The sequence below is a fragment of the Microtus ochrogaster genome, chromosome 7, assembly GCF_000317375.1.
Source record: "Microtus ochrogaster isolate Prairie Vole_2 chromosome 7, MicOch1.0, whole genome shotgun sequence".
Taxonomy (NCBI): Eukaryota; Metazoa; Chordata; class Mammalia; order Rodentia; family Cricetidae; genus Microtus; species Microtus ochrogaster.
This window is the reverse complement of record NC_022014.1, coordinates 84,215,246-84,231,814: the sequence shown is the minus strand read 5'-3', so window position 1 is coordinate 84,231,814 and position 16,569 is coordinate 84,215,246. Positions and strand designations below refer to the sequence as shown.

Genomic DNA, 16,569 nt, shown 5'->3' with positions numbered 1-16,569 from the left:
TCTGGTAGAAGCCTCTCACCAGCTGAGAGTTAAGATTTCAGCATAATAAAATTAACTGTGGGGACACCTACAGAGTCAATTACTATGAGACAGGGTCTCCACACTGTAGTCCAGGTTGACCTAAAATTCATGGCACTCCTCCTGCTCCAGCCCCCAAAACACTAAAGCTACAGGGATGAGCTTATATGCTCAGCCAGAATTCTTTTTATAGACATAGTTCAAGAAGGTTGTTAAAATATCAGTGACCCATGTTTATATCCTAACATATATACCTTTGAATTTAGCCTGATTCCTTTCTGGTCCCTAGGCCTGTAATTTCCTAAGACTCACAAAAACAGGATAATCAGCCTTGTTCACAGTCAAAACATACATTGACTTCTTTGTAACCTAATAAGTCAAGGGTTTATCTGATATTTTGATCTGGTTTTATTGTTTTATTATTATTAATTGGTTTTTTGAGTCAGGGTTTCTCCGTGTGACAGGCGACTGTCCTGGAATTCGCTCTGTACACCAGGCTCACCTCGAACTCACAGAGATCCGTGTCTGCCTCTGTCTCCTGAGTGCTGGGATTAAAAGTGTGTGCCACCACGTCCGGCTACATCTTGATCTGTTTTTATCTTAGCCACCGTGTGCACTGCCCTGTGCAGTGAAGAAACCACCCTATGACCTCATCCAGTAAACTCCTTAGGTCAACAGAAGCAAACTGAAACGCTGATGTTTAATCTTTAAAACCTTTGACAGTCATGACCACAGCAGAAACTACTAAACCCTTATATGTGGTGGTTCTTAGGATCCTGCTGAGAAGTCGGTGCTGCTCCAGGATGCCCTCAAGACCCTCTCAAGCTGCCTCTGTTGGACTGAGTTCCACCTCCAGAACCTTCATGGTGTTGGAGACGAGGTTTCTTCAAGTAGTCCTTTACAACCACGCCATAGCAATGTGCCCCCAACAACAAAAGAAATAAACAAAGAGAAACTCTTCTGTTCCCTCTCCCACAGTCAAATCTATATTAAAACTCTCCTCTCTGTTTCTCTGTCTCTCTCTCTCTCTCTCTCTCTGTCTCTCTCTCTCGCTCGCTCGTATGTGTGAATGTGCAGATACACAGATATAAGTGTGCTTGTGGAGGCCACAGGGCAACGCTGGGCATCTTCCAGCCCTATCGTTCTTTGCCTTGTTCTCTCGAGGAGGGGTCTCTCTCAGAACGTGAAGCTTGCTGGCTTTTTGACCAGGCTTCCTGGCTAGACAGAAAGTTCCACTGGCCTCCTTGTTTCCACTCCCCACAGTGCTGGGGTTACAGGCATACACAGCCACATCTGGCTTTTTACAGGGTGCTGGGGATTAAAACTCAGGTCTGCTTCCGCAGCAAGTGTTCTTACCCACCAAGCCATCACTCCATCCTCTCCACCTTGTTAATTTTTTGCCACTGGGTCCCTTATTATACCTTACACTTATGGGTTAGGCTGGCTAGCCAGTGAGCCCCGGAGATCCTCCTGTCTCTCCTTCCCCAGAGCTGGCGTTACAAGTCTGTGCGGCTGTACCGGCTTTTAACGTGAGGGCTGGAGATTCTCTTACACAGGAAATGCTTACCAACTAAGCCATTGCACAGGCCCCAAATTCTTTTTTTAATAAATTCAAACTTTGTGTCATATTGACTAGTCCTGAAAGTCTATTCTGTGGCATAATAATTCCAGCATTCTTAGAATCTGGGAGACAGAGGCAGGCAGATCTCTGTGAGTTCAAAGCCAGCCTGGTCTACATAGTGAGCTCTAGTCTAGCCAAGGCTATATGGCAAGACCTGATCTCCAATTAAGTAAATAATAATCCCAGCATTTCTGGGTGTAGTATTACATACCTACAGCCCCAGCATTGGGGAGGTGAAGGCAGCAGAAGTAGAAGTTCAAAGTCATCCTCATCTATGTGAGTCCCAGACCAGCCCGGGCTACACAAGACTGTCTCAAAACAAAACAGCCAAAGAATCCTGGTGCATTTGATTGGAGGTTGCTAGTGGGACACCCTCCCCCCAGATGGCAACACACTTCTTTCCATCACAGAGGGCCCACTCCAGTCCAAGTCAGCCACTAAGACGTCAGGCCTGAGAGCTTGGTTGTACCCACGAAATCTCCAGAAAACCAAGCTTTCATCACTAGTGGACATCAACACTGGAGTGGAAGCTGGGCATGGAGGTGAACACTGCTGAAGGCCATTAGGTCATAGAGCAGATGACAGCTGATGTGTACCAGATGAATGATTCTCTGATGGGGAGCACCTGCTTGGGAAAGACCCTGGGGGTCACTGACTCTGAATGAGTTTGTCTCTCATGTGATGCCATGACTCCTCCCTAAAACAACAGCTATGGGTATCCCCCCCCCCGCTTGTGTGTTCATCTCATGAAAATATTCCATCTACTGGGCACACATGTTGCTGGGAATGGCCAGGAAGATGATTTCTGCTTAATCTGTATCATTCTGAGGAATAGAAATAATACTAGGATATTTTTCACTACTCAGATTGACATAGGAAAGCAATAGTATTCTCAGCCACCAAGACAGCTAGTTCTAGACTTCGGAACAAATTCAAAGCAACCTGGTTGCCCCTAGAGACAAATAGACAAGGAAAATTTCCCAGGTATTTGTTGTTGATTCAAGGTCTAACATGAAACAACTTTAGTAGACACGACTTTCTCAGTAATGGACTTTCCGCACATACTCCCAAATTCAAGGTTCAGCTAACTGCCTGTTTATTATTTAAGTCCTGAATTTTAATGTCACTTTTTGTCTGGGTGCCCTGGCCACTCAGAAATGCAAGCTTACTTTACTCACCGTGCCCAGTCAGCGTGACGTCCCCAGCCTGAGAAAAATCCGTGTGGCCGGCAGGCTGTTTCTCATTGTTTACTCAAGAAGTGATGTGTGACCCCGAGAATGTGATGCATATCTGTCCAGAGGCTTTGCAGTAGAGAAAGAGGTAGGAGAGAAATGTGAGAGGCATATGCATGTGTGTGCATTGTGTGTGCGTGTGTGCATGTGTGTGCATGCGTGTGTGAGTGTGCATGTGTGTCTGTGTATGCGTGTGTATGTGTGTGCACATGTGTGTGCATGTGTGTGTGCATGTGTGTGTCTGTGTATGCGTGTGTATGCATTGCATGTGTGTAACTGTGCATGTGTGTGTGCGTGTGTGAGTGTGCATGTGTGTGTCTGTGTATGTGTGTGCATGTGTGTGCATGCGTGTGTGAGTGTGCATGTGTGTCTGTGTATGCATGTGTATGTGTGTGCCTGTGTGCATGTGCATGTGTATGTGCATATGTGTGTGCCTGTGTGCATGTGTGTGTGCGTGTGTGAGTGTGCATTGTGTGTCTGTGTGTGCAGGTGCATGTGTGTGTCTGTGTGTGCATGTGTATGTGTGTGCATTGTGTGTGCGAGTGTGCATGTGTGTGCACATGTGTGTGCCTGTGTGTATGTGTGTGCATGTGTATTTGTGTGTGTGCATATGTGTGCCTATGTGTATGTGTGTGCCTGTGTGCGTGTGTGCATGTGTGTGCGTGCGTGTGTGAGTGTGCATGTGTGTGTCTGTGTGTGCGTGTGTATGCGTGTGCATGTGTGCGCCTGTGTGCATGTACGCATGTGTGTGTGCATGTGTGTGCATGCGTGTGTGAGTGTGTATGTGTGTGTGCGTGTGCATGTGTGTGCACATGTGTGTGTACGTACACATGTGTGTGCATGTACGCATTGTGTTATGTGTGTGCCTGTGTGTATGTGTGTGCCTGTGTGTGCATGTGCATGTGTGTGCATGTGCATGTGTGTGCACATGTGTGTGCATGTACGCGTGTGTGTGTTGTGTGTGCGTGTGTATGTGTGTGCATGTGTGTGCATGTGTGCGTGCGTGTATGCATGTACGCATGTGTGTTGTGTGTGCATGTGTGTGCACATGTGTGTGCATGTACGCATGTGTGTGCATGTACACATTGTGTCATGTGTGTGCCTGTGTGTGCATGTGCGTGTGTGTGCATGTGTGTGTGCATGTGTGTGTGCATGTGTGTGCGTGCGTGTGTGAGTGTGCATGTGTGTCTGTGTGTGCATGTGTATGTGTGTGTGCATGTGTGTGCCTGTGTGCATGTGTGTGTGCATGTGTGTGCATGTACGCATGTGTGTGTGCATGTGTGTGCCTGTGTGCACGTGCGTGTGTGTGTGTGTGCACATGTGCATGTGTGATGTGTGCGTGTGTTGAAAGGGAGGTAGCTGAATGTGCAGACAGAATGGTGAAGAGATGTAGTTGAGCGGGTAGAGAGATATAGAAGAGAGGCGTGTGTATAGGAGAGATGTATGTGACAGAAGAAGCTTATGGCTGTGTGGAGAATGTAGCTGTATGCAGAAAGATTTGGCTGTGTAAAGAAGTGTGAAGGTGTGGAGATGTGTGGAGAATGTAACTATGTGAAAATAGATTAACTATGTGTAGAGATGTGTGACTGTGTAGAAGAGGGACGTATGTATGTAGAGAGAGAGATGTAACCGCATGTGAAGAGATGTAGCTGTGCAGAGAGACTGTCAAGACAGAGAGATTATTCAAGACAAAGAAACAGAGAAGATTACCATCAGGAAAACGTATGCTTGCTCCTGTTTTTCCTAAGTCTCCATCAGAAAACGTGTGATTCCTTATTTACCCTCGGACAGGAAAAGTCTAGTCCTCAGATGGAGAAGAAGATCTCCCCAAGTCTCTGCTGCTCTGAAGGCGATCTTGCTGCTGCCCTGGTGCAGTCCCGAGAGCTGGCTTTCCAGGTTGTAGTAGAACCACCTTCAATCCCAGCCAGCATTCAGGAGGCAGAAGTAGACTGATCTTTGTGAGGCTCAGGCCAGCCTGATATACTCAGTGACATCCAGGCCAACCAGGGCTCTGTAATGAGAAAAACGGAAAAGAAAGGAAAAGAAGAAGGAGCCGTGAAAGGGAAAGTAAAGTGGGGACATTCTCTATACCACTGGGGTCATTCTGGTCTATTTTCTTGCCCTTTTTCCTTCTCACTTTCGAAATACACCCACTGGTTGCACTTCCACAAAGGAAATAAACGTTTGCTTAACTGTGAAGGGCATCTCTGTGGGTAAGACACTGGGTACCCTCAGATGCCCTTTAGCCCCTCATCAGTCAGAGGCCCCTTCTGATGTTCGAAGACCTTGGTGGCCCTGCCTGGGAGATGCAGTCAGAGGAGGGAGGGAGTAGGCAGTGGTAACCTGGGCTATGGTCTCAGGGACAGGGGCAAGGCTATGGAGCCCATGATGTCATAGCGTCTGGATTTCTCCAGCCTGTGCTGGCACTGGGGGTGTCTGGGGAACCTGTGAGGGTGCTGCTCCCTGGCCTCAGAGCTCCTTGTAAGCATCTGAGTTCCACGCTTGCATGGAACTGTCTTTCTAGAGGCTGGAACAGGCTCTTGGTTCTATCTGCCGATGTGAAGTAACTTACTGCTTTGAAAGAGCACAGAGGACAAGGTTCTCTGTGGTCAGCTCCGTACTCTGGGCTGCTGGCCACGCTTTCAGGCCAGTGTTTCCCTTCTCACTTCCTGAATGCCTGTGGAACAGCTGGACCCCAAACCAGTCAGTCCATCCCTTCTGCCCATCCCCACAGCTGCAGGCTCCCAGAGTCTGAATCTGCTTCCTTTTCTCCTCCAAGTCACTGGGCGGAGGCGCCACATCTCACCACCTACTTTGGGGCTTGATCACCATATGTCTGGAGACTGCAAGGCCTCTTCTTAATGTCCAGAGATATCTGTTTGTCCCTGTGCAGTGTGCCAAGTGAAGGACCAGTGTGGGGAAGGGATTGGCTCACTGCATAGCCTCAGGTCTTTGCCCTAGTGTCCACTGTATTCATGCGGGCACAGATTTTCTAAGTGCAGGTCTCCTCGCAGCTCGCAAGTCACTTGGGATGTAAACAAACCCTCTCCAGGGTCACCCCATCTATCTCCTGCCCCTCGAGAATATCTTCCCCAGGGTGCCCCGGTTACATGGCCACAGACTCCTCCTTCCACTGTCCATGAGCCCAGACACTGGGCTGACCTTGCAGTACTGCTAAGCCACAAGGAGGCTGGAGCCGAGCTTGGAGCTGGCTCAAGGCTGGGTCCACAGCAGCCCTTCCCTCCAATAGTGGACAGCAGTCTCCGCGTCTCACTATGAGGCTTCTCATACGCAGTCCGCAGAGCAGGCTGCAAAACCTCTTTGCAAGGAGCAGGTGTCAAATACCGGCAATCTCCTTGAATCTGGGACCTTTTCCAGGTGGGGCCCAGGAGACCGGCTAGGGTTTGTCTACAAGATGTAGGGCCCTGGTGAGGATCAGCAGAGCAGACTCCATATGTCCTGGGGCTTTACTGTGTGGTTGACCAAGGACGTCAGCCCTGGAATTCTGCTGCTGCTATCTCCATCTTAACCCTGCATTTCCTTCCTGCCACACACACCCCAGGGCTGTCCTAAAGTACCTCTGGCCTTGACCCCTTCAGGGAAGCTCCCCAAAGAGCAGCCCTTGAGCCCTGACACAAACCCCAGCTCCAGCCAGGGTTTTCCTAGTAAAATCCCGGACCTTCCTCTAGTGTTCCCGGGATGCAGCGAATGCAGGGCTTCTAATTAAAACATGCTAATGACGGAATCAGTGGGAAACTCACGGCTCTGTTATGTGAGTTCAGAGTAGTTCCTAAAAATTGAGCTGTTTCCTACAGAGTGCCTGGCAAGGAACTGAACAGACTGCCTCCTCTAGTCCCTCCCCCAAGGCTTTCAGTTTCCCAATTAGTCGGCCAAATCCAGAGCTCCTGTGGCAGCTGAGGCGGTAACATTGGAGAACTTGCTGCGGAAGGAGCAGGTGAGGGGAACAGGGATTTGAGGGCGACTGGATGCTCTGAGGGTTGAGGGTTCTGTGGCGTGGGAATGGCTGCCTCAGAAAAGAGATGAACGAAAGCAGAGTTGAGCCGCCGTCAAGGTGTCAGGATTCGGTAAACAGCAGGAGGCAGAATCAGGGCTGTGTCAGCATTAAGCAGGATCTGTCTGTGTGTCTTGAAGTGCCTCAGGCTCAGCTCTGGAGGAGTAGCGGCAGCTCACTACAGTTCTTCAGCTGAGTGGGGCGAGGAGGAAGAAGTTCTCTCTGCCCTCTAAACATGCATGGTAGAGGATTTGGAGGATGGGAGGATGGACATTGCGCTCCCGGCCTGTGAATAAAGAAAAGATGAACTCACCCAGTAGCACCGATTCCTGCAGAGTGTCGTCACCTGCAGGTTTGTGTGCACACCTTCATGTGGGATCCTGAGCCTTTGCCCTTGCTCATACCCACATCCTGAACACTCACACATACCTGTGTGGACACTTGCACATGCACACATACACGTGCGCATGCACACTTACACGTGCACACTTACGCATGCACACTTACACATGCACATGCACACATACACATGCACACTTGCACATGCATGCGTGCACATGCACACTTACACATACACTTGCACACGTACACATGCACACATACACATGCAGACCAGACACCAGGGTGCTCCGTGGCTCCTTCTCCCTCTCATTATTTCCTTTGAGGACATCACGTTCTCAGACCACCTCCCACCTTCTAGTTAATATCTGTCTTGGGTATAAGAGTTCCAGCCAGGAAGCCAAGCCTGAGCTGGTTCCCTCAGGGCAGCTGTTCTGTGTCTGGCCAGTGAGTCTCTAAAAGGGTTGGGGTCCTTGCAAGGAGGGGTCCATCCGTTCCCAGCAGGGGTGCCGGCTTCCTGTGCCAGCTACCCTTCCTAGCCACATGCCAGGAGCATAAACTTCATGGAACTTCGCACTGAGTGGACCCACACAACAAGCCACTAACATGAAAGAAGTACTGGCTGTCCCCCTTCAGGCAGCAAATGAGCCAGGGCCCACCGCGCTTCTCATTGAGCTGTACCGAAGAAGGCCAGCTGACAGCCAGCTTCTGGCCTCGTGTCCTAGAGGTAACTCTCGCCTGGGTCTGTGATACTGACCCTGCTGGGCTTTCACGTCTCCCAAGGGATTAGAACAGGATCTGTGGGGCTAAAGTCTTCAGTCAATGGCTGGCCCTTGGGATTATGTCTTTACATATTTCTAAGCAAGAGAGAGCCTGGTCTACCCTCTGCCTGCTATGCCTGGACCTGGGTTGGGGAGCTGGGGTGCATCCCTGACTCTGAAAGGTCATCTTCAGGCAGCGAAGAACCTGTGGCCCAGGAAGCAAACGTCTACTGACAGCCAAGAACAAAGGTGTTGTCTCTGAACCAGGGTTCTCCAGTGGCCTCCAGAAGGGAGCCAAAGTAGCCCAGGTCACCACAGGACAGACCTCTGTGACAAGACAGTGGCCTCGGCCATCCTAAAAGGCGGCTTTACATGGACTTACAAAGACCCCAGGGTAGAACTCAGAGCGGTGCTGATCCTAGGTGATGTAATCTTCACATCATGGGACAGCAGAACCAAGGGACCCAGGACTGTCTCCTGCTCCACCCAGCGCTGTCTTCTGTCCCACCCAGGGGTTGTCCGTGCTCCACCGCCAACTCTAGCCTTGAGGATTCATCTACTGAAGAGGAGACAGGTGGGAAACATGATCCAGACAGACTGAGGGGAATATGAGATTAAACTTTGCTCTTGGCTGTCAGTAGACTTTTGGCTCCTGGGCCACAGGCTCTTCACTGCCTAAAGATGACCTTTCGGAAACAGGGATGCACCCCAGCTCCCCAACCCAGTTCCAGGCATAGCAGGCAGAGGGTAGACCAGGCTCTCTCTTGCCTCGAAGTATGTAAAGACATAATCCCAATACACAGCCCCATACACAGCCCATTTTTGGCTTTGGACAGCACCCCAGAAAGGGCCCACTCTTGATCAGTTGCAGTTCTGTGAACAGAAGGGAGGCCCAGAGACTCAGCAAACCCACAGCACACTCAACAAAGTCTCTACTGGTTTTCGTTCTGGCAGGAACTTTCTCAGGGAAAGTGTTTCACAGCGCTGTCTGGGGGAAAGTGTTAGGTAGATCTTGTCAGAGGTGGAAAGCCCCCTCGAGAGAGTCGCCACGCCTTTCTAGTTTCTGCCCATCAAGTTCCCAGCAACCCAGAATGCTGGAAAACTGGTTATGGTGCTCTCCTGATCATAGGCAGGGGTGGGAAAAAAAGCACAAAGAGGCACACTTGTAGCATGCAAAATAGGTTCTGGCTAACTCCCGATTCTACAGAAATAAGGAGCAGAGTTAAGTCTGCCGGGAGATCTAGAGGAAGATAAAAACCAAGGAGATTGTTTAGCCAGCTGTTAGTTTGGGTGTCAAAGCTGCTTGCTGAAACCTGCAAAGTAAGAAGGCAGATGCCCAAGTTAGGGCCACAAGGGCTTGAGCATCAGGGTTCCTGGTGTAGTGGACGGTCAGCCCTGACATGCTGCCCACAGCAGACTCTCAGAGTCATGGTTTTCAACATGACTTCAGGAGGATTGTGTGTGTGTATGCGCGCGCACGAGCGCGCGTGTGGATACGTGCATTTGTACACACTGTGGAGGGTGTTGCCCCTCAGGCACTGAGCACTTTCCCTTTTTGAGACATGGTCTCTCATTGGCCTGGAGCTTATCGAGTAGGCTAGGCTGGCTGTCCAGCAAGCCCCAGGGATCTTCTTATTTCCACTTCCCCTGTGGCAAGGTTATAAGTGTGTGCCACCATGTCTGACTTTTTCTTTTTAAATTAAAAGATTTTAATTTTATGTGCATGGGGGTTTTGCATACATTTCTGCCTGGCAATATATATGCATATTGCACCTGGGTGCCTGGTGCCCTTGTAAGCCAGAAGAGGCCATCAGATCTTTTGGGACTAGAGTTACAAGTTATGTTAGGTCAGCATGTGGGCACTGGGAATCAAACCTGGGTCCTCTGGAAGAATAACGTGCATTCTTAGCTGCTGAGCCATTGCTCTAGCCCTCATACCTGACTTTTTTGTTGTTGTTATTGTTGTTGCTGTTGTTTTGTTTTATTTTTGAGACAGAGTTTCTCTGTCCTGGAACTGGCTCTTGTAGACCAGGCTGGCCTCAAACTCACAGAGATCCGCCTGCCTCTGTCTCCCCGAGTGTTGGGATTAAAGACGTGCGCCACCACCACCTGGCCTAATACCTGACTTTTTAATCTATGTTCTAAGTATCAAACTCAAGTCCTCTTGTTTAGCATGTCACTGGTTGACCTATCTCTTCAGCCTCCGGTAAACATTTCAAAGCTAAAAGTTAAAGCTTTGAAAGAAAAAACAGGCAAGGAACGCATCAGGGTGTAGAGTTTTTCAGTCTCCAAGGAAGAGAGACGAGAGTGAGGAGTGACCAAGAAAGGAATTGGCCTTGTGTAAGAAAGACAATGTGCTTCTCTAAACACAAGTGTCTCTCAAACCAATCAGAATTCAGATACCGCGTGAGAAACTGACATAGCAAGGGCTAATTGCACAACTCACAACTGCAGGAATTTATGTCCTCATAGTCCTGGGTGTCAGAAACAGAAGCCACATTGCACAGGCCTCAGGGAGGGTCTATTTCTGTCCTGAGGCTCCAAGAGACTGGGTATGGTGGCTGTGGCCTTGTGGCTGCGCCATCTCGACTCTGCCAATGTCAGATGGCCTTCATCTCTGTGCCTATGTGCCAAATTCCTTCTTCTCAAATGTCAGCCCTGCTGGGTACAACTCACTGGATTCAGTACAAACCCATCCTGACTGGCTACACCGTGGTGACTTAACTCCAAATAAGATCACAGTTGTCCCGTGGGGAAGAGTCTTGAGGGACAGGTGGTACCACGGGGAGAGGCAGAGGAGAGAGGGAGGTGTTGTAACTAAGCTTCCCGTGAAAATGTTCTCGTTTGTGTGGATGTGCGTACACAAACACAGGACATGCATGAAAGGGTGGTTTGACACGCTCCTGGCTTCTCTCGACTTGTGTCTATCAGGTAGTTTCCAGCATCTGCTTTTCCTTAGTTTTCTCTAGGCGGGAGGGGTGGGGAGAAGTGTGGTGCTGCTGGGATAGAGTCTCACACTCAGGCTGGCCTCCAACACGTAGAAATCCTCCTGCCTCCCTTCCGGTGTTGGAACAACAGGGTGTGAGCCACCAGGACCAGCTTATCTCATAGCGTGGGAGCAATGTAGCGATTTAAGCAAACCATCCTTCTTACAACAAGCTAGAAGTAAGAAAAGGTCCTGGAGTGGTGGCCCATACCTCTCACCCCCGCATTCAGGAGGTTGAGGCAGGAGGACCTCAAGTTCAAGGTCAGCCTGGGCTATATAAAAAGACCTGTCTCTAAACAAAAAAAGAAAAGAAAAGGTTATTGTTGGTTTGTTTTTCTGAGGCAGGGTTTCAGGAATCCCAGACTGGTCTTGAATTTGCTGTGCAATGGGAATTGGCCTTGATCTTTAAGTCTCTACCACCCACCAGCTAAGATAACAGGCGTGCAATATTATGCTTGTGCCGAAAAGCTTTTTAAAATAAGATAGAAACACCAGCTGCCATAAACGCAAAGACACTCCAGCTGCAGTCCTGAAAACACATAATACAGACCTAACTTCAAGCTGTCACCCAGGAACAGCCTGAAACGTGGCCGTTGGAGGGAGATTCCCCGTTGCCTTCCCCCGGAGCTTGGGAACGGGTTGCAGGTGAAGCAGCAGCAGTGTGAGTCGGAGTGGAGGTGGAAGTTGGTGTTGAGCACAGGGTAGGGCAGGAATTTGAGAGTCTAGGGTTCCACTCCCATAGCCCAGAATGGGATGCTGTGCCTCTGTTTGGGTTTGTGTGGACTGTGGACACCAGGCACTGATATATATATATATAAAGAGAGAGAGAGAGAAAATTGAATGAGATAATAGATAATTTAGTGTGAACTTATTCACACTAATAATAATAGTAGTGGGTAATAGAATAAATACTTGTGAGATATTATTTATAGACAATTTACATTGGTATAGTTTTTTGTATATTAATACAAGTTCAAATTATATTTGTTTTTTCTGTTTACAATATTTGTACACCTATGCAAAGTTATTTTGTCAGATTGTATGCATGCATGTTTCTACCTCTGTCTAAGACATTTTGTATATAGATACAATTTTTAGGATATATTTTCATATTGTACTATATAGTCCTACCTCTGATCAAGATACTTATACATTGTTTACATTTTGAAGTCATTTTCCTCATCTACTGCACAGTTGTTTATAGATTATTTAATATTCTGATATGAAGTCTTAGTCTTTAAGTTATATAGGTATTAAGTATTATAGGTCAATAGTTTTTCATGTTTATTATACATATAGTCAGATTAATTAGGTTATTTGGATACATAGAGATTGTATTCTGCCTAGATAGGTAATCTTCAACCACTTCAAGGATCTGTGGAACGTGGCATTTAAATAACTTAGGGTTCTGTTAACTTGAGACACAATTACTCCTGACATCACCTGTAGGAGAGGCGAGCCGCTTCCTGCCACCTGGCATGGGCGCCACTCTGTTGCAAAGATGAGCCGTGAGCAGGCTGTGTCCTGCCCAGTTCCTGGCCGCCTGGCTAATCCCCAAAATAATTACATGGAAACTGTATTCATTTAAACACTGCCTGGCCCATTAGTTCCAGCCTCTTATTGGCTAATCCTCACATCTTGATTAACCCATTTCTAATAATCTGCGTAGCACCACGAAGTGGTGGATTACCGGGAAGATTCTAACCTACGTCCATCTCGGGCTGGAGCTTCGTGGCATCTGCCCGACTCTGCTTTCTTTCTCCCAGCATTCTGTTCTGTCTACTCCACCTATCTTAGCTGTTGTCCTATCAAAAGGCCAAGGCAGTTTCTTTATTTGACCAATGAGAGTAACATATAGACAGAAGGACCTCCTACTCCAAGAACCAATCTATTCCTGAGACATTGTTGAGCACCAAAGACACTCCACTTGGAGTTTGTTTTCTTCTTGGCACAATTGGCCTTTGGGCAAGAAACTGCCCATGCCTTGACCACTGACAAGGTACATGGTATCCGGACTGGATAAGCAGGCCACAAGGAAAAGAATGCCAAACCTTGCCAAGACAGGATAAGAAAGTTCTAAAACCTTTCCTGCCTCTGAAAATGGCCTTAGCCAAAGTTGGTTGCTTCAACATTACAAATGAGACTTTGGGTGATTCCTCAGGTAGCCGATTGTCTCTGTCATATACTGCTCGCTTTGGAAGCTGCTTGATTGCACTTCCTATCTACTCAAGTAATATTATCTCCCTTCTCAGGCTTTTGATGGAGTTAAAGATTAAACAGTCTTAGTTACCTTCCTTTTACAGTTTAGCCAAGCCATTTCCAATGTGAGACTTAGACTTTTTAGAATAGAATGTTTATTAAACATGTAGCATGTGTTCCTTGATTTAATATTATTTATGCTGGTTCTAATTTTATACTTGATATCTTTTCCTATTGTATATAGTTTTGTATTGTGTTTAAAAGTCTCTTATTTAGACAAAAGGGGGAGGAGATGGAGAATCTCTGTCAGCCAATGAACTTTAGGAGGTGGGACCAAGTTAGGGGCGTGCCCTTTTGGGAACCCAGAGAAAAACACCCGGGGTGGGGTGGGGGAAGGCTCAGGGTTCACTCTCTCTGTGGTTCCTGCGCTACACATCTGAGTTTGGACTTCTCTTTCCTGTTTCGTGAGTTTGCCCCTTATAATAAAGAAAAATATAATTGGTCTTGTAGTATTTCTCGACCCGAGATAATTCAACAGGTATGTCCTGTAAGCCTGTGACTGGGTGTAAGATATTAACAACAAAGGAGCTGCATGGGGTGGCATACTGTGATCCGAGGCCAGAGTAGGCTACAAAGCAAGTTCCAGACCAGCCATAGTGTCATAGTGATAGGCTATCTCAAGAAAAGAAAAGAGAAGAGAAGAAGAGAAGTCAGCAACACGGACAATGCAGATCCGGGTCAAACAGGGATGTATGGAAATCCTTCGTGTTTTGCTGTTAATCTTTCTCTCTATAAAATCACTCAGGTGTCGTGGGCACCTGCCTATAATCCCAGCATTTATGCGGTTGAGGCAAGGAAATACAAACTTAAGGTCACCCTGAGCTGCATAACAAGATACTGTCTAAATAAACAAACAAATGAGAGACTTGAAATGTTCTCGCTGCCCTGACTCCATTCCCACAAGCAGTGAGATCCAGGAAATTGCTAGCTCCTTGGGAATCTCTACAGAAGTGCCCATCATTCAGCCTGGTGCTCCTTGCTCGTAGCTTCATGTGTTTTCCGCAGCCTATGACACCTCACTGAATGGTGGTGGCTCAGAATCCTGCAGGAGGGCAGGTATTCAGGCAGGGACCCCGAGCTGTGCACCCCTGGCCAGGGTAGGACAGCCCCCACACCATGCTGTGCAGCAGCCTCAAGGGGCCTCTGACCTCTGTGCTTTCTTCCTCCTAGGTGTTGTTCCCAGACAGCTGGAAATGACAAGGGTCTCCTGAGACCTCCCATTCCACCACCTGCCCATGAAGACCTGGCTGTCACTGTCCGCTGTCCACACTCCCAGTATGTTCAACCTTCTGTTCCTGGCTGCCTCACTGAACGCTCAGAATCAAAGTAGGTCTGGGTCTTCTGCTAGAGGGAGGGGTGCAAGGGTGCAGACAGGATGGGAAGGACAGACCGAGGTCAGAGCCAAGTGATGTCTGCCGCCCAGGAGACTCAGCATCAAAGACTCACAGGAGAGTTGATGCCCCTGGGTTACACAAGCGTGAGCTGTGAGGATGGCTAACAACAGAGAAAGGGCCAGCAACACTTGGAGTTGATGTTAGAACACTGAGGGGGCACCCAAAACTACACCTAGGCTGCAAGGAAAAGAGGGTGTCCTGGCCAGGCAACGGGGGCAGGACATGACTGAGGACCTGCTTAACCTCCTCTGGATACATCCAGCTTTGTCCCACAGCCTAGGCACCCTCTGGACCCTTAATCAATCGGAGTGAGTATAGAAAATGGGGCCCATGGAGTTCCCCAACACAGCTCTCCAGATCTGACATATCCAGAGAGGTCGTGGAATCACTGCCAGTGCATTCATTCCTCACTGCGTGTGCCAATCTCTGACTCAATCAGTGTGAGATATCCCATCCTGTCTCTTGGAGGCCTCCGCACCTGGTTCACTGCCCACGGCCTACAAGAGCAGCCAGCAACTGTCCCGCAGCTCTGCCTTTGCCCATGTGTGATCATCTTCTCCACACAGGCTGGGACCTTGCTAACTGCACCCAGGGCGTACTGTCTGTGCCTAGAGGCAGCCGCGCAGAGATGAGCTGTAACATCTCCAATAACTTCACTTACGTCACCATCTGGCTAGACAACAATATCATCTTCAATAAGACGCCCCAAGGATACTTCCGCAGGAAAGAGTGGGAGCTCCAAGTTCAAGGGGGCCAGGCACAGCTCGTGATCAACCGCACCCTGGATGTCCACACAGGGGTATACTTGTGGTACCTGCGCGGATGCCAGGGAGATTTCAAAAACATCACCCTGAATGTTTCAGGTGAGGTGGGGTCTGTGGAGTAAGGGGGTAAGAGGGGATAAAGGCTCCAGTACGTAGAGTGTGGTGATTTGGGGGACAGGAAGGAGGGCAGAGAGGAAGGCAAAGAGCTTAATCTGTCTGAGATGTAGAAAGGAGCTCCATTGTTCAGGGCAGAAGACCACCTAAGCCTTGACTGAGAATGTGCTTAGCCTTGGTGACCACAGAATGAGGTCCCAGTTCCAGGAGTACCCACACTACGGTGACCCTGTCCCCCTCCCCACAGCGTCTTCCACCACGGAAGCTTGCCCTGGACTTTGTGTGCCTTAGAAAAATAAAGTTCAGCCAAGTATGATATGATCCCAGCACTCAGGAGGTTGTGAGGCAGGAGAATCATGAGTTCAGGGTCAGACCTTGTCTCAAAACAAGAACCAAAGAGCAAAGACCCACACACACTTCCTGTTCAAGCTTAATTCTGTTGCGATGACAAAAATCCATGACCAAAAGTAACTTGGGAGAGGAAAGGGTTAATTTCAGCTTATGAGCAATGTCTGTTATTGAGGGAAGTCAGGGTAGGAATTCAAGCAAGAACTTGAGACAGAAACCATGGAGGAAACTGCATCATAAAAATGCCAATCAGCCTAACCTTGAGGGTCACCCTCTTAGAAATACCCTCTAGCTTTTCAGTTCACTGTGTGACCGTCAAAGGAAGAACTGCAGCCAGGAGCCACCATTTGGAAGAATTCCACCACAAATAACCCCCGAATGGCAACAGACAAAGCCTTTGTCTCAATTTCTTTAGTAGATGTGGGAAAACTAATACAAGGGAATTATCCAAGCTGGTGATAAGATAACAATGAGTGTTCTAGAGACTGAAGGACACAGCAGAGACTGGTCCAAAAGAACAATGTTACTCAATTCCGTCCTACTGATGTTCTGTAGCAATATGGACCTAGTGTTACTAAGCAACCTGGGCAACGTTTTTGTTTTTTTAAAAAGAGAAGCATGTGGTTTTATTGTTGATGAACAATGCCCAATTGTATCAATAATAAAAATGTAAGTGTTTAAACTTCAAGAGAGACAGAGAAGGAAGGAAGGAAGGAAGGAA

At 48.3% G+C, this 16,569-nt stretch overlaps 1 protein-coding gene across 2 annotated transcripts in view; it reads left to right on the top strand.

The window, feature by feature from the left end:
* The first annotated feature begins 6,685 nt into the window (after positions 1-6,685).
* LOC101982660 (secreted and transmembrane protein 1A-like) overlaps positions 6,686-16,569 on the top strand; it is a 12,822-nt gene continuing 2,938 nt past the window's right edge. For both annotated transcript variants that reach the window (XM_005350952.2, XM_026780816.1), the window contains exons 1-3: positions 6,686-6,826; positions 14,399-14,554; positions 15,189-15,485. In XM_005350952.2, coding sequence (XP_005351009.1) covers positions 14,464-14,554; positions 15,189-15,485 — 388 coding nt within the window. In that variant the 5' untranslated portion in view covers positions 6,686-6,826; positions 14,399-14,463. The remainder of the gene's footprint in view (positions 6,827-14,398; positions 14,555-15,188; positions 15,486-16,569) is intronic.